General features: G+C 35.3%; 1 protein-coding gene across 13 annotated transcripts in view; it reads left to right on the top strand.

Moving 5' to 3' along the window:
• ADGRB3 (adhesion G protein-coupled receptor B3) overlaps window positions 1-23186 on the top strand; it is a 446577-nt gene that overhangs the window by 212878 nt on the left and 210513 nt on the right. For all 13 annotated transcript variants that reach the window (XR_011681988.1, XR_011681987.1, XM_071445405.1 and 10 more), the window contains 3 exons: window positions 4318-4512; window positions 10965-11033; window positions 15413-15521. Coding sequence is in view for 11 of the 13 variants with exons in the window: in XM_071445405.1 (XP_071301506.1) it covers window positions 4318-4512; window positions 10965-11033; window positions 15413-15521 (373 nt within the window). In the remaining 2 variants the exon portion in view is untranslated. The remainder of the gene's footprint in view (window positions 1-4317; window positions 4513-10964; window positions 11034-15412; window positions 15522-23186) is intronic.

Raw genomic sequence — 23186 nt, 5'->3', positions numbered from 1 at the left:
ATTGTCTATTGACTATCAGAAAAAAACAGCCTGTAATGAAGATTTTGTCAAATGCGAACAACTTTCTTACAATGACATCACATTACAGGTGTGGTGTGAATATTCTTACAATTTCTATATCTAAAGAGCACTATATTTTACAAACTATTAGTCTTGAGTTCTGAAGCAAAGTAATTTGCAGATTATGAGGAATTTCAGGATATATTTTTATTTCAAATGATCTTTTCTCGCTTCTTTGTAGGGCTTACTAATTTGGGTTCTTATAGTTCCCCCTTCCATAAAATGTGTTAATGACATCATTAGTAATACCTGGCCATGAATCCAACATCATCTTAAAAAATAATGAAAAATGGTTTGTGGTTTAGTTACTCTTCAAATTAATGATACTTTTCAGTCTTTTATAGGTTTCTGGAGGGTTCATTGTTTTCTGTCCTTTTAAACTACATCTAGCTGTTAAGTCTGCAGTAATTACTATGCAGTAATAAATTGTAATCCAATGCCAACAGCCTAGGAGATCTGACTTTGTAGATAGGCATTTTTATTATATCATACTTTCTGATAAATCGGGGCAAAAAGGCAGCTGGACCCTGAGTCAAAGTCCACTTAAACATTTCAGTAATTTTTCAAGTATGCAGCCACACAGTGCAGGCTGATAGTGGCTGGGCTGACAACTGAAGTGTCAGCTTAACAGCTGCTTCATTTCACTATCTCTCGGCTCATAAACTTTATTTTTAATGAGCCTGCCTGTAGGACCACTAAAAAATGACCTTCACACAGGGCCTGGAGTGGTGACCAAAATAGATTTCTTGGGCAGTGCATAATATCACAGTGACCATAGCACAGAAAATAAGCAGTATGGTGAGAAAGATGTTGTACTAACTACTGATGAGAATATTCTGTATTTTCATACAGAAAGATTATTGTGATAGCTGTGCAATAATTCACTGCCTTCGACTTATACTAATCTGAACATCTTCAGTGGCTTTAATGGTATTGTGTCAGTTTACATCAACTGATTGAATGGCCTGTGATTTTAAAGTTGTGTTTAGGAGTTGTAAGCTGTCTTACAACAAGAAAATACATTACATAATAAACAGATGATAAGGGGGCTGTTAATTTTTCCCTGCACATTGCTTGCTGGTCTTAGAAAAAAGTTCTCTTTATTAACTCTAATTTTCACCTTTTTTCTTAGCTAAACGCATTACAACCTTCTGTTTTGCTGTGCTGTTTGTAAGGATATTCTGCTAGTCTAACTTGAAGCACTGTGGGTCTGGAGAGGTAGCTAGGGATTGGGAAAAAGGACTTCCATGTTGGAGTATGAGAGGATGAAAAGAAAGGTGCTCTTGGAGCTGTGTATGAGGGGTGTGTATGAGGGAGAAAGGATCCTTGAGCTGGGAAATCAAGCTTTCTGGGTATGTAATTTAACAAAAAAAGAGTTCCAAACTGAGCTATAGTTTTTAAGAGCCAGTAAATTTTGATATACTTGAAACAACTTCATCACAACCCTGGCTGCTTTTGAAGCAAGTGTAATAACTTAGTCCTGTGACACTGTGGGCACTTGCTAGACCTTTTTTATCATTGTGTCCTAAGAGCAACCAAAATGTCTTCCTGAAAGCACTAAAGGCCATACTACAGCTCCCGCTTCTGCTCTTAGAGATCTGCAAAAAAACCAGAGCCTTACTTGTTTGAAAGTATTAAAACTTGTCAAAAGTAGGATAATTTCAATTTATAATTTGCATTCCAAAATCAGCTGAGCCAAGACTTCTGCAGGCTTCGTATGTCCCAAAACCATCAACAACTTAGCCCCTGGCATCTTTAAAATGTGAACTTAAAGCCCTGCAGGAGCACGAAAAACAAATGGGAGGTGAACATACAGATGAAGCAGAAGGAAACAAAATAATGCACTACAAAATAACTTGCTGAATAGTTCAACAGCCTTCCTACCAGTGTTTATACAGATGTAACAGGACAGCAGTTTTTATGAGGACTGATCAATTGCTGTTATTACTGATATTAAAAGAACATCTTTTTTCTCTCTTAAACCCTGCCTTCAAGTTGTGTGATGCCTTTCCCACAGGCCGTTCTGAGGCACACGTTAGATTTGGGAGTTCAGCTATATGGACTGTCTTTTATGTCTTTTGAGCTTGACTAAAGGTACATTCAGTATTGTTAATCCTCAAAATCTGGAAATATGTTCTGGTGCAAGGAACAGGTGTATGAGTTACAGCAAAAGTTCTACTCTTCAGTGTTACTGTGCTGGCTGATGCTCTTTTCACTTGCTACTGAGACACAATGTGTGAGCAGACAAATGGCAACATTTCACAAGAAAATTTTCTCAGCAAAAATGCACAAATCAAGTTCATGTTTGCTTTTACTTGTTCCCAAGAAAGTAGTTCATAATGTTATGTGTACAATATCAGATTCCTGAATTTACTGAAATTAATTTCCTTCCTAAATTCTCACACCTTTTTATTCAGTATTATTTTCCTACACAATTATGTCCAAAATCTTCTAAAAGGAATAGAAACTGCATTAAATTATTTCTGCAAGCAAGCTTCTTGCCTGATTAGGTATTGCAGGATTCTGAAGACTAAGGGAGGTATTTCTGCTGAAATATTTGTTAAACAAACCAATCAGTTATCACTGATTTTTTTTTTCTAAATATTAATAATACTATTAACTTGTACCTCTGTACTCATGCTATAGCATAGATTCACTCCCTGTCCATGATACAGCAGGCAAGTATTCTCCCAGGTCTTCAGTATTTCTAGGATTTTGTCAAGGCACTGGTGGTCCATAAAAATCCCCAGCTGCTCTTAAAGATTATTTAAGAGCTTCCTCCATGGAGCAATCCTGAGGCAGCCACTTTGCCCAGCCCCAGCTGTGTGACATATATCTAGTTTATCTGATGAGTGGTTGAGAATGTAACCAAAATATGAACCAACAGCACGAAAAAAAACCTACCCTGCTTAGAATTAGTATCAGAGGATGATTGCATTTTTTGAGTTGCTTTCAAGGGAGTTACTTTGGACCCTTTTGAACAGTTTTATTACATAGTGTTTCCCTTTGCATTACTTTTTTATAATGAAGGCCTGCATATTGACACAAAGTGTCTGGGGAGATCTGGAAGTGGCAACAAGTATTTTTACATTCTTCCTTCTACATCACCACCCTGTTATCACCGAATCATCAAGGTTGGAAGAGACTTTCAGTATCATCTAGTTCAACTGTATCTTACATTAGTAATTTTTCCCTCCATATGTCAGTAATAAGGCAAGTTAAAAAGCAATTGAAGATACATTTTTAAGGATCATGACTTTTTTTTTTCCAGTTTCATAGTATTTTCAGCCCTCCTGCTTAGAATAAGGTCTGTCTTGGCTAATTATCTTTAGCTAAAAACCTTCAAAATCAGGATATTTTATGATTCTATGATATTCTAGTTTTTGAATTCAGAAGAACTTGTGCTTTTATACTTAAATTATAAGGTATATTTAAAAATAGGTTGTTTAATCCATATGCTCTTTCTTTTAGCCTTGTCTGGCCTTGTCCTGTCTTTGTGATACTCTATGGATCTTCCTGGGATGCTGAGTCAGCTTTTAGAATTAACCAGATGCACAAGTTCAGGTTCTAATCAGGAGGGTACTTCTAGCATATTTGTTTTGGATCACTAGCCCTGAACACATTGGCTGGAAGAGCTCCTGCTAAAGTATGCTCTTTTGGCTGATACACAGGAGCTATTAATAATTAAACTTGCATTTCCTGGAAAAAGCAAACAGGATTGTTCCAAGTTAACACCTTTTTGCTACTGCTACAGAAGAGAGCACCATAACCAGCTTCCAACTAAACCACCTCTCTTGCACTGACTAGCCAAGCTGGGCTGGCAGAGGTGAAAGGTCTACTCTCCTATAGTAAATCAGATTATAACAAGTACTGCCTTAGCATTTATTCCTTTCAGAGGTCTCAGTTGTTAAATGAGGGGCAGCTGTGGCTGTACAGATGTTCTTCTGAGGAAGGGCAGTTCCTTGCTGCATCATGACAACAAATTAAAGCTGCAGTCCAGCCCATGGAGTTTCAAGAAGCAAATGTGTGAACCACAACAAATTCAGAAGCTTTTGGTATAAAATCAATGATGCTCTGATAAAAATAATATTTCTATCACTGTAGACTACTACTTTGTCTTATCTTTAATGGCACTTTTTTTTTTTTAACTGGTTTTAACATGTAATGTTTTGGCTGTGTTTAGAATTTATCATACATTTTTCTCAGTAAAGTAGGTTCTGATAATAGGTTGGTTTTTTTTTTTTCCTTTTGGTACAGATTAAAGAGCATCTTGCCAAGGGTCAGAGGATGTTGGCTGGTGATGGCATGTCCCAAGTAACCAAGACACTATTGGATTTAACGCAGAGGAAAAACTTTTATGCTGGGGACCTTCTAATTTCTGTGGAAATTCTCAGAAATGTTACAGACACCTTTAAAAGAGCAAGTTATATCCCTGCATCTGATGGGGTGCAGGTAAGAGAAACATTGTAAAGGTAATTTTTCAGTTGATGGAGTTTATGTCTGCATATTGCAGTATACTGCATGGCAACTGGTTTGCCCACAGAGGAAACAAAAGTCTTCCACATGATAGACATCAGCATTCTTCACATAAAACTAAGATCCAAGTGTAAAATTGGAAGAAGACTCAGCTACATTTAATAAGACAAATATCCAAACCAATGCAGCAGGTGAAAAATGTAAAATGCTTTCTTTGTAGCATTTCAGTATCTTTGTCTTTCAAGGTTTCTATCAATTGATAGGTGGTGTTGGTAATTTTTGGCACTAAGCATTTTGCTAGTGTTCTTTGTTCCAGTTCATTTCAGTTCTAAGCTAGTTCATTTCAGTTCAAAATCCAACCACATTGTTATGTAATTCTGGCATTGATTCTCCATTTCAGATAAATGAAGCTTATTAAAAGTGCACAGAAGTGATGGATAGGGCATTTTATATAAATTTTCTATTTTACATTTTAGATTAAGTCTTCTTGTGCAAGAGGACAAATAAAATTCTGTCAGAGCTAAAACAAATATAATTATTTCTACATAATGGGCTGGACAACTCTTACTTAGGACTTCTGGATAAAGATATTGGTTTCATCTTATATCTGAAAATTTTAGACAGTTTTCAAAGATTGTAGACTACTGACAAAGAATACTAAGAAGGCAGATGTGTATAATATTTATGAAAAAGAGAGATTAATGATCATTCATAAATTACAAATGAAGTTATTAATGCAGGTCATGTATATGTATCTGTGTAAAGGTAAGCATAAATTATAAATACAATTCAGAATAGAATCATGCAGATGAAGGGAGATATGTTGGAAAAGACATTTTTTCACAGTTTATTTTTCAAGACTTGCTATTATATTTTCACTTTTCTAGTTTTTCTGTGCACAAAGAACAATTAAGTTCCACAGTAAAACGGACATATCTTGTGTTGGCCTGTAGCCAGCTGAAAGTATTTTTTTAAAACAAAGCTTTTCAAAAAGTATGTTTACTGAGAAATTCTTTTTTTTTTTTAATTGAGAGTCAGTATCTATTCAGTAATAGTTTTACTATTAAGCACGATGTAATACACTGAAAATTTTCATGCAGTCAGGAGTCTGATAGCCCAATGTGACTTCTTTGTGGTTCACAGGCACTAAAAACTCTTTATTAAAATTGAGTGAAATCTTGAGTGATTTTGTCCATTTGCCTAGCAGATCAGGTCATTTGCAGTTTACATATGTTAGAGAGAATTTGATTCTTTTCCCACTGATGATAGTGCCAAAAGTTTTGCTTCATTCTGCAATGTAGAGCTGTTTCCAAAATTCTAATAGCCTTCAGGCATAACTTGCCAATGTTATTAAATATTTTTTGAAGAATTTTAATAAGTAATGTAGAAATTCAGAAATTAAAAATATAACAATTGGTAAGCCATATTCTGACGGATTTCTCAAACCAAAGAAAAATAACTGTATTTCAGTATTTGCATGCCTAAATACAAAGAGTTCTTTAATCCCAGTTTAAAAAGACACTCAAATTCCAAGTCAGAAAAAATAAAAGTATCAAAAAAGAAAAGAAAAAGAAAAAAGAACAAACATCAAGCTAAGGTAAAATTAAAAAAAAAAGAAAACAAACAGTGGACAGTATTCAGGAAAGTAAGTGAAATCAGACTAAAATATGTGTTTGGCCCAGGGGATATATTAAGAAAGGTTCCTTTTACTGACTTCCGATGATAGTGAAATCCTGGCTCAGTAGCAAAAGTTTAAAATTTACTATAAATTTCTGAGAAACATGGATTTTTCCATATGTAAACATATGTCATATTCTGCCATACTCTGGAGTATTGTATTTATTTTTTATTTTCATTAGGACATACTTTCATACTTCCTAGCTCATCATCAAAGTGAGTGACAAAAAGGTAAAAATTAAAATTGCATGAAAAGTCTTCTTTATGTAGAAGCTCTGTAGAAGCTCTGTGTGATGTTCTAATTCCATTCTATACTTTAACTAGATAAAGAGTAGAATTTATTTGATGTATTTTTGTTTTTAAGAAATTATCAGAAATGCATGAATGAGGTTTAAAATCCCTAAAAGCCATAATTTATCATTTTGTGTGATGATGGAAAAGTAGGTTATGATGAATTATAGACAACAGGCTTTTTTTTAAGATCCATACAAAAACAACACTTGATTTATGACTGAGAAAGAAAAAGTATATATGTCTAAATATATTTGTTTCTTATACACTCCGTCCATCTAGATGGTCCTTCAAATGACTACAATATCTGTTTTATATTAAGTATTAATATTCATGAATAGTGCAAGATTTGTGATTCAGAGACTCCATAACAAAATGAATGAACAGAAAAGTGAGATAAAATTTGAAAATTTCCAGCTAATTCTCAAAAATGAAGGTACTGCTGCCTGATGTGCTGCATTGAAAATGTCTCTTGTTTAGGCAGACTATTCCAAGAGCAAAATAAAGTTTTATGGTATGCATATTTAGTGCCAAGGTATTTATTACATGACTCCTTTTATTTTGCATCTTTTAACTGTTTTTTGCAACAGTATCTATGCACACTTGAACATACAATGTCAGGAACAAAAATAAACATTTATGACACAGTTGAACAAGAAAGTGTCTTACATCAGTGACTGAGAATATCAGTACAGTAGCAGAAGATTGCAAGACAAGTCATTCAATTCTTCTGTAAGCAAGGTTTTTCATTTAATATAGGAATTCTTTAAAATACCCTCTGCAGGTACACTGAGGCTATGAGATGGACACTGCACTTAGGTGAGAATGATTCTCAGGAAGAGAATACAAATTTTAAATAAGCAAAATGAAAGCAACATTTTGAAATATTATCCAGAACTGGTCTGAAAGTGCTTGAACTTCCTTCTAAGGACAGGATGGCAGGAAAGTAACTGCATTTCAGGACAGAATGGCAAAGCAAGTTCTACAATCCCCTGATGCAGCAACCAACAGGAAGAAAGGTTTCTCCCCAAAGAAGTTAGAGCAGTCTAATCCCTTTTATATTAGCCATAGGGACTATTGCTGTGAGTCAGGGTTTAACAGGATTGTCCAATCCTTTTTCCCTCCACCTTCCCCCTCCCACACACATATTCACTATGCTGAAGTCCAAAAGTGGAGGTGACTTAAGGCTATCCATTAATTCCTCCTAGGGAGGAATTCTTCTCTAACTGTATAAAAGGATTTCTGACAGCTTTATGCCTGCAGAGAGGGTCAAAGAATTTGGACTGGAACAGAGAACTGCAGACATTGTATTACAGTAGAAAAAATTGAAAGGAAGGAAATTAAATGAGGAAAACATCGTTGTCCATTCCCAGCTGTAACTGGCATGATCATCAAAAATAAAAGGGCAAAAATAAAGGACTTCAAAATTTGGTTCTGGCTGTCCCAACACTTTCTATAGTGACCAGTTCAGTAATATGCAAGCCTGGCTATGAAAGAAAGAAGCTTGATTCTACAGGGAGGTCCAGTGTTTACTGCAGTAATTCCCTCAGATCACATCCATAATGCTTCTAAAATTTAGCCTTCACACCTGTCAATCATTTTACTAAAGGACAACGCTGTTTTTTTCATGATTAATGCAATAAACAAGAGAGTAGTCAAAGTAGGACAAAGACTTTTTAACCCTTCCTCCCCTGTCACATTTTTTAAATACATCTCATATCTATTCATTATTGAAGCAGCAAATCCATTTGCTCATCTCCGTTTAATTCACAAAGCACTGGCATTGCTTTGAAAAATCACTTGGACTGTAAAACCTGCACACATCTCACCCTCCAGTGCTACCATAAATATGGCACCAACCAAGATTAGAAATAGAGAAAAAAAGATCCCAAGAAGAAATATATTTGTATTACTAAGTTCATACACCTAATTTATACTTCTTTGGCAAGTGCAAAAATATATATTAGGCAATTTATTGCTCATCTTTTGTTTGTGTCTGAGTCTAGCATTATTTATAAACTTTTCCACATATATTTCTGTCAATTATTGGTAATTTTAATTCTTTCTGTAACTAAAATAAATATAAAATTTAACTAATACATAATATTATTAGAAAAGCCATGTAATATATCATCTGCAAGAAACATTTCAAACTCCTGAATGCTCTTCATGCAATCTAGGCAACTCTCAGATAGATCTCATTAGACAGACATGGATACTTTTGCAATTAAGGCTTAGACTGCAGGGGAATCAGTGTCTGCAGTGTAACGAAAAACTACCTTCAGAACAACTCTCTAGTATGATAAATTATCCCACACTGAGTTTCATGCAGCTGCTGCTAGATTGCTACCAATGCCCTAATAAGTTAAAGTTAAAATTTCCATCCACTGCATTTCTACAGTATTACACTGGAAGAGTTGAGAACTACCATGTTTGGAAAAGTGTTTTCCTTCAGGCAAAATCTTTCATAAGGCAAACTCTACCTAGCAGAAGTCTTCACCAAATTACAATGCCCTACAGTAAGTGTGATTATAGTGCCATGAAACTGGCATGCTTTGACCAATATAATTTATTTTACTTGGGGGACCAGTGAAGATACACATTTTTCATAGCTGAAGTTGCATTTACAGATTTGTGATTTGCCAACCTGGTTAAACAGGCAAATCCTTTGTAACAAATACCAAATGGAACTCCTTGCATTGTGGTTTATTTTGTTATGGAATGTCTGAAAGGGATTAAATGTATTCCAGGTATATAAGCAGTATGTTACTATATCTATTCTTCTTAACTTGACTGGAAATTCTTTAGTATTGCTGTGAATTGGATCAAATAATGAAAACATTTTTCTTTATTGTCCTATCATTAATTCCCATCTTGTCCAAATGCTTACTTAAATTTTCATAGGAGCTTGCTGAGCCATTTTGTTTCTTTTCATGAAGTTTGTGTGTTACTGAAACTTGTGGATATTTTGCTAGTGACCTCAGTGAGAGAAGAGTTGTAGCCTCATTAATGAACAGGATTATTTTGTCCAAATTCAGCAAAATTTCAGTCACCTCTCGAGTAAATTTGGTCAAGTTAAAGAAATTTCTATCCATGTGAATTTTATAGTTAGCATGGTTAACTTCCTAGTGGTTAGGCAAAGATAGATCCTCTTGCTTGTCAGGTGCTTAGTATTGGGACCAGGTTAGACTGGTAAAATGTTATTATAAAAAATATTTTTCACAAGTTTTCTTCAATTTTGCATCCTAAAATGTTTTACTTATATAGTTGTGAGACAGCTGAAATGTTGGTGATATCTCTAGTTTGAAATAAATGTCTTTTCAAGCATACCCACCACAGACTAATGTTGGAAGTTTTTTCCTTTCTAGTTTTAGTCATTGTGCAGTTGAACCCTTTGTACTTTCATTAATAGTGAGTTAAAGTTGCTTCTTACTTAAACCTTATTTAGGTCCTGTTTATTCTGCAAAATGCCTAAAAAGTAAGTGCAGGTGAGGTAGTGACCAGTAATCTGAGTTCCAGCAAGGTCACATTGTCGGTATTCCAGTTAAAGTCTTTGAAATTGTGGGGAACTTAATTGCACTCTTCAGCTAAGGTTACTGGAAACTACATGTATCTTTTATGAAGGAACAGAAAAATTATAATTGGCAGGCTGTAGAAAAAATTGACATTCTGCACAAAATGTGATACAGAGATGAGAACAGACTGTACAAATTCTTAGCTTTTAGGGATGAAGAAGTTGGGAATACAAATTGCTAGAGAGAGCAGACAAAATTAGAGATTTCTCCACAAACATTTGGAGAAAAGTGATTTTTTAAATGTATGATTTGTATCTAACTGTTCTGCATTTTTTCCCTTATACTTAAATGAATAGGAGAATAAGAAAAAGGAGTTAACAGCTTAAGGTCAAAGAAAAAGAAACTGCTTATTCCTTTTAAGTTGAAATTCCTAAAAGGATAGAGACAAGTGTGACATATAGAAGTAAGAAGCATCTGATTTGAAACTGTATTGACCAATGAAATGTCATTGAATGCCCTATATATGGTTATTAAGGATCATTTTCTCATTTTTGAATAGAAACTAAAGACTGGAGACTGGTGCTTTCTTAAATGTACTTTGGTTTTTTGCAAAATCTGTAGTTGTCTAGTTTCTGGAATGAGAGCAATTTGTGAATAGAACACCATCACATTTAAAAGTTTAGCAAGTTTAAAATGGTTCTTGTTTCATAAGAAGTGGTACTATGGAACCTGATTATATACACAAGTATTAAAAATTTACCATAAAATATGTGCCCTTTTATCAGTCTAATGTATTATTTTGCTACTCTTCTACTGACAGAAAATAGGCTGCAGAGCTGTATCTGTAATAGGGAAAGGAAAGCCTTCTTGATGTTAGATTAAGGATGTGGTTGTTCATGTCTTTCAAATCATTTTACTTAGTCTTTCATTTAATTGATTTTTCAGAACTTCTTTCAAATCATAAGTAATCTATTAGATGAAGAAAACAAAGAGAAATGGGAAGATGCGCAACAGGTAAGATTTGACAAAATTTAATATATGTTTTCAGAAATCAGGTTAAAGATGCACCCTGCTGTAGTTGAAAGAAAATCCTAAGTGATAGAATATTTGGGCAAAAAATTGGTTGTTTTCAGAAAGGAGCAATTCCAGGACCCACCAGCTAATTTCATATATTGAAATTATATTTAGAATATAAGTTGCTTCTCTTGATAAAAATAGATTTTTATTAATATTCCATAGGATTATTCACTATGTCTTTGCTTTGGACATTGTGATGAAGTACATACAAAAGCTGAAAAATGCTACTGAGGGCTAGCTGCAATACTGCTTTTGTCAAACACAACACATCAGACCCCACCCAAAGACCTCATACAACACCCCTAAACAACTTACAGAAATGCAAACAGTAGACCTGTCATATAAGGTTGTATTTAGAAGAACAGTTGTCATCCTCAGGACTGAAAAGTTTCTGGTCTAGAAATTTTTATAAAATCAGAACGTTTAGCAAAAATCATGAATGTATGATAAAAGAGTTAAAATTCAAATACCGCCCCCTTTGTTTTTTCTTGGATACAAGAATTTCCTATATTTCCTACATGTGAACTTCTTGTACCAAGAAGTTACTGGACAACGTATTTGTGTTCTTGAACATGACCATAATACTGTCAGGTTTATTCAGGTACAAATAACACTGACAATGGGGATGAACTTAGTTATGTAAAGAGGAAAGTTTTTGGGGATGCTCAAAGGCAGGGAAACATTTCTGTATGGAGAAGGATTAAACAAAACAAGATACTTCAGAATGGAAAAGAGGAATACTTAATCTACTCATTTATGCTTCTTGTAAAATAACTAAAGGACATCAAAATAGTGGCAGATTCAGAATGAATACAGGACATACTTATTCTGTAGAAGGCTACCTTGCAGAACTTCTTACAACTGAAAGGACACAAGTTAAAAAGGTAAATAGGCAAATTTATGGAAGAAAATCCATGGTTTTGCATAAGGCAGTCTTTTGGCAAAAAAAGCTGGGCAAGACTTTCCAAGCAAGTATCACTATATTCCTGCTCCCTTATACTCCTCCTTAGATATCAGCTTTTTGCTACTGTCAAAGGCAAGAAAATAGCTGACATAGATCTGTGCTCTACTCTTGTGTAGTCATTGTGACTGTGTTCTATAGATACTTGAACTTTGTTCACTTTTTGTGTCATTCCTAATAAATCACAAGGTACTTAAAGATCATTGAAGCTATTTACCCTCAGTTCTGTAAGTTCACGTTTATGATATCACTGAGAAAGGGAAGATCAGGTTTTTTCACTACTAATTCAAACCTTGCAGTAGGCACATGACACTGCAGCTGACCCAGTACAATTCAGCTGGGAATATTTTTTCTTTTCCTGTTATTCTGTCCCTCTCTAGAAGAGCCAGATACAAAAATAGACAAAGTGTGTCATTTTCTTTAGCAGTGATGGATGGAAACAGCAAAAGCACATACATGTGGGCAGTTTCCATAAACAACACCAAGATAAGGAAACCAATATTAAGCAATTATTTTACTAATAAACAGACATGATACCACTCCTATGTTATCGACCTTGTCTTCTACCTCCATCTTGCCTGCTTACCCATGCCATGTCAGCCCTCTGACACTGGAGATTTGGGGATGGCAGCACTTAAGAGGAAATTCTGAGAATGTGGAGACAAAGAGGCAACAGTAAATCTCCAGTTCCCTCTTTTCACTGCTGCTTGTAGAAGGAGCAGTGTTGAAAAACAGAAAGGGAACAAGTTGTTTGTACTTTTTCTCCTTCTCTCTGTCCCGTAAATCATTCTCGCAGATCTAGGTACAGCAGAAACCCAAAAAAAAAAAAACCAAGATGAGCTGAATCCAGGAGTATTGGGGCAATAGATTCCTGGTTGCAAAGCTAGAGGCTTCATTCAATTTTAGACCACTGAGATATGACCACCCCAATGCCCCTCATTTTATTTCTGTTCTTGTGCAGTTATGTAAGCAGGCTCAAAGTAACCTTGGAAGCAAGTAGCTCTTCATAACAGTTTGGAGGAGTGAGCAGGCACTAGTGAATAAAGGTGATTCTGTTTCTGGTTCAGCCACTCAGCTTAATTTTCTATAATAAAACATTGCAAACCTAGGTGCAGTCTGACCAACCTTTTTGCCAGCTTGCACAGTTTTCATAAACTCCACAGCTACTGTTAGCATAGATCTCTTAGCCTGTTTTCTAGATTCTCTGATGGAAAGAAAATCTTACTCACTGTCAGCAAATTGCTGACTTTCAATCAAGTATACAGCTGCAATGCCTCAACACATCTGTTTTTCTAGCTGAAATGCCAACAGTTAATAACCATTAATTACAGGTTATATACCATTCAGATAACCAGCACTCACTTTAATACTTGCCTTTTTTTAAGAGCTGATGTAAAGCACTGCTCACAATCCCTTTCAATCCACAGTGTGTAAGTTTATACTGGAGTTTCAAAACATGGGAGCTGTTCTGCATATTCTTCATCAAGATCTGCCAGCATCCTATTGGTTAACCAGTACTTCAATCCTTCAGAAAAACCCAGAGTACCTGCTCAACTGAGTGCTCAACAGTTTATTACTATAAAATTTTGTATGCATGAACGAGCGTTTAAAAAATATGACATTTTTCCCTAGTAAATAATCTGTGAGTATGTGTGCTTTGAACGAGATGGATGCAAAAACCACACTTAGGACCTCAGTAATTCATCCTTAAGAAGATGGACATTGAGTCTGTCACCTGAAGCAGCATTAGCAACCTGTTAGGATCATAATTATCACAACAAATTCTTCTTCAAAACAGTATTACTACCCTAGCTTTTATTAACAGATCCATGCAGAAAACAAAGCAAAAAAGTTCACTATTCTGAACCTAACAACTGTGGATCTAGATAGGTAGAGCAAGATGAAGATGAAGTGCAGCATGCTGGAATTTATAGTCTCTGTAGGGCTTTTTTAGAGTCTGCAGTCCCAGTAATGGAAAGAATGGGTTGAATATTGCTTATAAAGTTGAATTTGGACATTTCACTGATATGAAGAAAAAACCATCATGAACAGGTCATCTGCTATTTTTTCTATTGCACAACACTCTGTTACTGAAAATTGTCTTGTTCATCACAGGCAATAAAAACCAAAATTTTTTTTTTATGTATGTGATATGAACAGAACTTTTAGTCATATTGATAACTTTTATATCTCTAATGCTGTTTTGTTGATGAATCCTTACTGTACTATTGTTAAATATAAAAGAAAATGTTTCATATTTTTTAAATTATTTTTAAAAGCTTCAAAAAGTATTTTTAAAAGCTTACAGCTTTGCAAATAAATTTTATTTTTTGAAAATGTGGTTTTATAATTTTAAAAGCCAAATTGAGAGGCTACATTAGCAATGCCAAGGCTACTGGCATTTATTTTAGTTTACTCTGTCCAGTTCTGGGCTCCTCAGTACAAGACACAAAGTAATGGCATGAACCCAGAAAAATACCATGAAGTTGTTTAGGGGAGTAGAGCATTAGATATGCAAGGATAGGCTGAAATAGCTGACACTCTTTTGCTTGGAAACATGACAATATTAAAAATTCCTGAAAGGGAAAACATTAAGAAGACTGAGCCAAGTCTCAATGGTGTCTGTTGACAGAATAAAAAACAAGGCACAAAAATTAAAATACAGAAAAGGCCGTTCATGTATATGAAAAAGTGGGAGTGGGAGTGATTGAATGCTAGAACATGTTGTGCAGATAAGCACTGGGGTCATCTTCCTGGGAGACATTTAGAATCCAGCTGTGTGTGTTCCTGGGCAACTTGCTAGAGCTGATCTTGCTTTCCACAGAGGCTTGAGCTAGATGATTTCCACTGGCCCATTCTAACCTCCAATATTCTATGATTCTACTACTCCATATCAGCAATGAAAATAGTAGTGCCAGTAAAAATTTAACTTACTTACATGTTGAGTAATGCAACAAAGGATATCATACTGGCAAGGCCACAGTAAGATTTGCATTACTGTTTGTATCAGTAGTTCTGAAGTTACTGAAGATATCTTCAGAGGAAGGGAAAATATTTTAATTAGAGTTGTTCTGTAATATGAAATGCTTTAACCATTAATGAAAATAATGGCCACTAAGTTTTTGAGAAGTGCAGTGACTTAGCGGAAACATTTTCCACCGTTCCAGTGCACAGTTGATTTCACGTAACTTTGTGGGAAGTAGTGTCTGTTTATATGAGGATATAAACAGACTATTATATCTGTTTGACTGTTACTTCTCAATTTGCTTTTGATGGCATTTAGATTTTATTTGAATTTGCAGCTGTAGACATTTTGATATTATAGTAAATGGCATGTCTGACCTTCTTTTGTTAGATCTATCCAGGTTCAGTGGAGTTAATGCAGGTGATTGAAGATTTTATACACATTGTTGGAATGGGAATGATGGACTTTCAGAATTCATACCTAATGACTGGAAATGTAGGTAAGAAATAGAAATTTCTTCTATCAAATTTATGACCTATTGAAAATCAGAAGTTCCAAGTATGTACTATAGAGTTACTGTTTCTGTCACATTCCAGATTATCTGTTGCTTGTTTATCCCCTCTCTGGTTTAGCACATGCAGAATGGCTTACATGTCAGATTTCTTCATAATTATATCTCAAAATATAATGCAACATTTTAGAATCGAAATTAAGAAAATACTCACCACAATACTATGAACTGTAGGTAGAGTGTTTCCAGGAGATGTAGTGTTTCAAATGCTAATTTATGAAATTGTGCTAATTGAGTTAAAATTCATATAGTTTATAGTGTGAGAAGTGTTTATTTTGTTGAAATTGTCTTGTAATATTCCATTCTCCCAAAAAAAAGTCTTTGCACATGTTATGGTGTGATAATAATCAATACAGACGAACAATAATTTAAAAAATATACAATAGTTGCCAAAATAATTAAAGCTTAGAATTTGTTATGTTAGTTTTTCTATGTGTAAAAGTTTCAAAATTTTATTTAGATTTATTTTTCAAACTTTGTTTTTGCGACTGGAGAGTTGCCAGGTAATAGTCATATAATAACAAACATCAAATATAAAAATACCTGGCAACTCAATTACATTTATTAGCAAATAATAAATGAGCTGGAATGAAAGAATTTTTTTAAAATTAAACTTAAAAATCTGTTTGAAAAGCTATTCTCTAATAATTTTGTCTTTTTTTAGTACCTTTTTTATTCAATTAACTTGCTGTAGCTGCATTTTTATAGTGTCAGGAAAGTATTAGGAAGTTGTATGAAAGGAATAAATCCAAAATATGTGTTGTCTGATAGCAAAACTTCTGGTGTTAATACATTTTTTCAGATTTTAAGTTAGCATCTTACTGCACATATATGTCGGTTTTTCAGCAAGTCATTAGAATGAGTAAGAAAATATGGTCATTTTGAAATTAGTTGGTGGAATAAAGCAGGGAAAATGTTGGATTGTCCCTATTGAATATTTAGCTAGCTTCTCTACAATAATAAATATTTATTATTGTTGTTCAGTTCATATTACAGAGTGACAGTACTATAAGGCACAACCTTGTACTGGAGACATTTCAAAGAACTCCCCAAGAAGAAATCTGTCAGCCTTAAAATGTTTAAAACATTGCAGGAGGGTTTTAACCAGTGATTTATTATTTTTGTGGTACTACTGTTTGCACTTTAGTACCACTTAAAGCTTCTTCCAGTTGCCAGTCCCTCATTGTGCTAGACCCTCCACAAATTCATAAAGTATCTTTTCTGAAATGTTTGTTCTATGAAAATTTTCTGACAAAATAAAAAGTTGAATTTATTTAAAGCACACAGTCCGTGCTGCTTGGCACATTGTAGTACATTCTAATCTGTTCGTCCTCTGAAAAATGTGAAAAAAATATCAAACAGTCAAATGCATTCAGATTAAGAAGGTGCATTCAAATAATCTGTGTCTCTACATATTCATGGCTTCACATGGGAAACACCAACAACATTCCAATTGGATCAGAAACTTTGCTGTGCACTGGCTGGTTTAGATAACTGCAGAATCTTTACAATCTTTCTTTTGATTATCTTCTTCTTCCCACATATAAGGTATTTTTAGGCACCCAGGAGGTCTGTTCCTACCATCAAAGGAATAGAAAAAAAAACTGAGAAATGAGTGGTGAAAACTGGAAATGAATTTATAGGTTTAATCTGACTTCCTAGCTCTGTGTGTTGATGTATTGGCATGAGTTTATCCACCCCATGCTTGGTCAGCCATCAAAAAAGGACAGGGTCACTGTGGTGCAAATCATTGATCAGAATACTTGAGCTCAGGTGACATGCTGAGATGGAGACAGAAGGCTGTTATCAGTAAGGAATAATTTCTTATTTTCACTAACAAGAAAGGAATGTATCTGGAATAATTCAGTTTTAGTATAGTTGTCCTCAGGGCATTGGCATAAACTGTCTGACTGTGTATGTGTGGGTTTTAGGAAATATATATGTTGATCTCAACTGAAAAGAATAAACTGCAGTTTTTGACTGGTCAGCAATAATTGTTCTATACCAACAAGAGTTTATAAATATGTGAAGTCTTATCTATAACAATTCTTTTAAGTTGGCAAACACATTTAATTCAGGCAGCGGATATTGTGCATAAATGAGACCCAAATTTTAACTGTATTCGTCTTTAAATAGAAAAATCCAATAGTTCATAGAATAAAATCATAGAACAGTTTGGCTTAGAAGATACATTTTAAACTCACTGATTGCTCAGGGCCCTGTAGCGTGTAACTGTGAATGTTTCCAGGGATGGGGTATCTTCTACTACATCTCTGGAAAACCTGTTTCAGTGTTTACCAACCCCTATTGTAAAAAATCTTTTCCTTATATCTAGTCTAAAGTTATCCTGTTTAGGTCAAAACCATCACCCCTTGTCCTATTTCAACGGCTCGCTAAAAAGTTTGTTCATCTTTCTTATAGGCCCCCTTTAGACAGTGAAAGGCTGCAATAAGGTTTACCTGAAGCCCTCTCTTCTCCAGGCAGAAGAACCCCAACATTCTCAACCTGTCCTCATAGCAACAGTGCTCCAGCCCCCTGGTCATTTCTCTCACCCTCATCTGGACCCACTCAAACAGATTCATGTCCTTCCTGTGCTGGGAACCCCAGAGCTGGCTGCAGCACTGCAGGTGGGGTCTCACCAGAGTCGAGGGGCAAAAACACCTCCCTCACCCTGCTGGCTGTGCTGCTCTTGATGCAGTTCAGGATACAACTGACTTTCTGGGCAGCAAGCCCTCAGGTCTAGCTTTTGATCCCCCAGTATTCCCAAGTCCTTCTCCTCAGGGCTGGTCTCAATCAGCCTGTGCTGATGCCAGGGGTTGGGTAGCAGCAACCCAGGTGCAGCACCTTGCACTTGGACTAGTTGAACCTCTTGAGGTTCCAATGGGCCCAGTTCTTGAGCTTTTCCAGATCCTATTATTCAGGTGTGTCAACCACACCACTCAGCTCGGCGCCTTCTACAGACTTGTGTGGGGACACATTTGATACATTTGTCATTGATGAAGATGTTAAACAGTACTTGTCCCAACTCAAACTCCTGAGGGACACCGCTTGTCGAGTGTCCATCAGTATACTGAGCCATGAACTGCTATCCTCTGGATGTGACCAACCAAATTCTAATCTATCAGAGTCCCACCATCAAATCCATACCTTTACAATTTAGAGAGAAGGGTGTTGTTGGGACCATGACAAAGGTTTTACAGAAGTCCAGATGGCATCTGTAGGTCTTGTGTTGTCCACTGATGCAGTCACTCCATCACAGAAGACCACTAAGTTGGTTAGGCAGACTTGCCCAAGGTGAAGCTGTGTTGCTGTCTTTAATCACCTCCCTGTCTTCCATTTGCCTTAGAATGGTTTCTATGAGATTTCCAGACACAGATGTGAGGCTCACAGGAGTCCTGTTGAATCAATAGTTATTTACCATAAAATATTCCCTCAGCATCTTCATATGCTTTAAATGCTTTTTGCTGTGTTTTCATTTTCAAATCACTTTAAAGTGCAGAAAAATTACTCTAAATATGAACTAAATATGAGCTACATGTGAACTGCTGCTCAAAAAAATCCAATTTTGTTGCAAATTTAACAGTAAAACAGTGAGTTCTTGGTTTCCTTCTACTAATTTCTGTTTATAAGTTCATTGCTAATTGAATGACATTTCTAATTGAATAGTAGTTGATGTAAAATTTGAACCCCTAATTGTGTTTCACAGATATGCTAATCCCCTGAGATTTTCCACAGAGGGGGTTTTATTTTCTCTTTCTTTCAAGACACAGAAACAAGTAGTGGCTTAGAAAGTTACTAAACAGCCATGCTGCAATGAATTTCCATTGCACATTCAATTGCAATTCATGACAAAGGGGAAGTGATGAAAGGTACATTAACTATACAGTAGGCTATCACAAGCCACATTATAATACATTTGAAAATAGCTAAGACCAAAAGTTGCCATGCCCCTGTTAAACTTTTCATTGTGATGACTTTTAACACAAATTTTTCATTTCTTCTGAACAAAACATCAAAGACTGGTTTCAAATCCAGATAATCCAATATCTGTACTTTATTGGGGAAGCTCAGACAATTCAAATGCATTTCCATTAAAGCAAGGCCCATCTCCTATTAGCTTTCCTCTCAAGGATAGCCAATACACTACTAAAAACATAACAAATGTAAAAGCAACAATTTACTTTGTGCATGGTGGGGACAGATGGTATATGTTTTGTATATGGTATATGTATATCATTGCACTCTGTATTATCTGCACTCCTTTAAGAAATCATTAGGTGAAATAAAAGCCTCTGATGGGAGGTAGAAGCCTCCTTCCTCATCCTGCTCCTTTTGTTCTTCTTCCTCCACCTCCTCCTCCTCCAGACCAGCTGAGCAGGCACGAAAATGATAGTGTGAACAAACAGAAGCTTTCACTATCCCTCAGTGTCCCTGAATTTACTGAAAGCACAGACCCACCTGCAAGGATACAACATGCAGTGGGACAAAAGCTTTTAAACCATGTTACCATTCTCTGTTAACCAATAGCTTTCAGTTTTGTCTGTTTTAAAGATAAGTTCCTGATTTTAGATTAAAGAATTAACCTTGGCTTTTAATAGCCTTTTGAATTTTTCTCTGAACACTAAAGACCTGAGCAGATCATCTCAGTGCTTTGGCTGATTTGAGTTCTCATCAAGGTGAACCATTAAGAGTTTTGAAAATATGTAATAAAAGGTGGGTGAACTGCTATTAAGAAATATTCAACTTTTGACTTAAAAAGGAAATTTCTAACTAGAAGATTGGAGTGCCACAGGCACAGCTGTCTTTAAAGATAAAGGTGGAATGTGGAACTGGAAATAGAGAGCAGTATTAGGGGATACGTATTTCTATGGCAGATTCAGATTCTTTTGTAAGGGGAAATTTTCCCAGTGTTGTCAAATAAATTTCCTTAATAGCAGCAGCCAAAAAATAGTTAAAGGACATTCTGTTGTCAAAAATCAAGCTTATAGCTCTAGAATGATATTAATAAAAACCCAAATAATCTTGAAGAGCAATATGTTGTCATGAGTGTTCTTTAGAACTGAAAGGAAAAAACAAATGCCAATTTTCAGCATGTGAAAAGCCACTTTCTGTTAATGTTCATTTTATGAATATGGATGTTCCAATGATCAGTAGTTTTATAAAATGTGCAGATATCACAAAGTTACTTAGACTAGTCAAAGGTGGGAAAGATTGAAGATTTCCAGGAGGTACAGCAAAATGAAAAGGAGAGGATATACACTGCCATATTAAATTCAGTTTTGACAGAGCATTTAAGAGGGAGTAGATCAAGACATTCAGAGAAAATAACAGCATTAGTGTGCAAAAGTAGCAGTCTAAAGAAAATACAGAAATTTTTTTTCAGTTTTCAGTAGCTATCACTTGCAATACTCTTTTAAATTGAGATTATATATCTTGGATTCATTTTACTTACTTTAAGCATCACAAAATTTGCCAAAGTCACTCTAAGCTTCCTTTAAAATCAAGGGAGAGTACTGCTCAGGAGAGCAATTAATATCATCTCAGACATCTAAAATAAGGGCATGGATTGCCTTATGGAAGTTCTGCCACTGGCTGTAAAGGCAGCCTAGTGACTAGCTCATGTTTCAATGATTCAGGTCATCTAAAGCAAAGAAGAGTGGTTTTTTGTGAGTCAATAAAACCTGTGAACACAGAGAGGTTCAGAGCTGAATGATCAAAAAACCCAAATAAAATAATAAAAAAATAAGTATAATAATTAAAAATCAGATTAAGAGTTGGACTGATTTCAACAGATATTTGAGAACAGATTGTCAAAAGGGACTGCATGTACACAAAGAGTGTATACAAAGCGAAACTGAAGAGTGAATACAAAGTGAAACTAGGCTGACATCTCTGTTTAATCTTGCTCACAGGAAAAAATGAAGATTCCTAACTGTACTGTACCACTTTTAATTCTGCATAAGCATGAAGTCAAAGTCCTACAAGGTTCAAAATAGGAACAAGTAAATGTGTTTCTACATGGTAGATGCAGCTAGCTATAATATTATATGAAAAAATGAAGAGGTGTAAACCATATTTCCATGCATAAATCAACTTTTAACAACCTGTTACCTCTCAACTTAAAAATGGCTGCTGTGACACTGGTACTCTGATGAGTAATCTGATTTAGTATAGTAATTAACATTTCATTTAAAACTTGAAACTGAGTTGCTTACATAAGTTTTATAAACGTTGGCAGGAAACAGTCTGATTTCTGCCTTCACAGACAGTCTAGGATGCCATATGGCAGAAGATGTTTTGAAAGCGTCCATTGTCTCCTTTCTTTGCATACCTTATTGTTATACCTTCAATCTCCCATTTCATGTTCATGTCCATGAAATTTTAGGAAAACACAAAAGAATCCTGCAGGCGTATGGAGTGTATCTTAAAATTTTCCAGTCCTAGCTAGAGACACTTAGAAATGTGACCAAAAGAAGCTTTTGGAAAATGTACCTACTCTAGCTATAAGACATGACCAATGGTACACATGCAGAGCTTTGGGAATGCTAGAAAATAAGCAAGTTGGATTGCTGTCTGTTACTGTGGGTTCATTCACCTTATCCCAGTCTAAGACTTTTACATCTTGTAAATTGTAAATCCTGTTTATGCTTTCTAGATACTGTTCACATTATATGCTTTGTTTACTTATCTGAATGGCGTCTGCCTTAGTCTGCTTATCTTTTTTGTATTAGAATTAGTGATGTGTTTCTTCAATGCAGCACTTGAGATCCTCTGACTCATATATCACAAATGTCATGCTGGCCTAAAATATACCAAGAGACCGAATTTATTTAAAATTTGGAAAGGGTCTTTTTTCAAATATGTTAGAGAAAACAGAAAAAAAGCCACAGATGATATTAACTTGTACAAATGCATAAACAAAATGTCTAAAATTTTTAGCAAGGAAACAAGTATTTCAATAAATGCATACACAGATTCTCAGAATTCATTTGTAATTAAATTACTTCTTTTTCTGAGTCTGTGTAGTGCTAAAGCACAGTGTAGATTTTAAAGTGGGTATTTATAGTTAATAAAAGTTCAGCTGCTAATATTTCAACATTTTCTCTTAATAGAAAGAAAGTTTAACCTATCACACAAATAAAAATTCAGATCCTGTAGAGTGGCCCCAAAATAGCCCTTCAGATTTCTCTCCTGTTTCCATCAAATTATTCCAGAGTACCTCATGTTTTCACAAAGGAAAATTTCACCTTTAAGCAACTGTGTGAATTTTACTTGCTCCTTTAAGAAGGCAAACAGGAATCACTCCTTGTAGTGGTAGTGTGTCCTACTTCATATGTAAATATGTAAACATCGTCAAGGAATCATCCAGGGAATGGGCCAGGTGAGAAAACAGTCTTCACAGGCAAAATTCATGCTTTTCTCCTTGTCCTGTGGAGCACAGTTGGTCACACTCTTGTTCTTGGATTGTAAAACATGGTGGTCAGAGAAGTTCTAAGTTCTGCCTTCTGCCACATATTTTTTCATTCATGACTTTGGCTTCTGGTTCTCATCCTCTTTGTTTCACACTCAAATGTGGGCCATCAGTCTTTCCTG

Source organism: Agelaius tricolor, unplaced genomic scaffold (genome assembly GCF_023055355.1).
Source record: "Agelaius tricolor isolate 1412-34295 unplaced genomic scaffold, bAgeTri1.0.p SCAF_1, whole genome shotgun sequence".
In the NCBI taxonomy this organism is placed as follows: domain Eukaryota; kingdom Metazoa; phylum Chordata; class Aves; order Passeriformes; family Icteridae; genus Agelaius; species Agelaius tricolor.
This window is presented reverse-complemented; position numbering and strand designations above follow the sequence as displayed.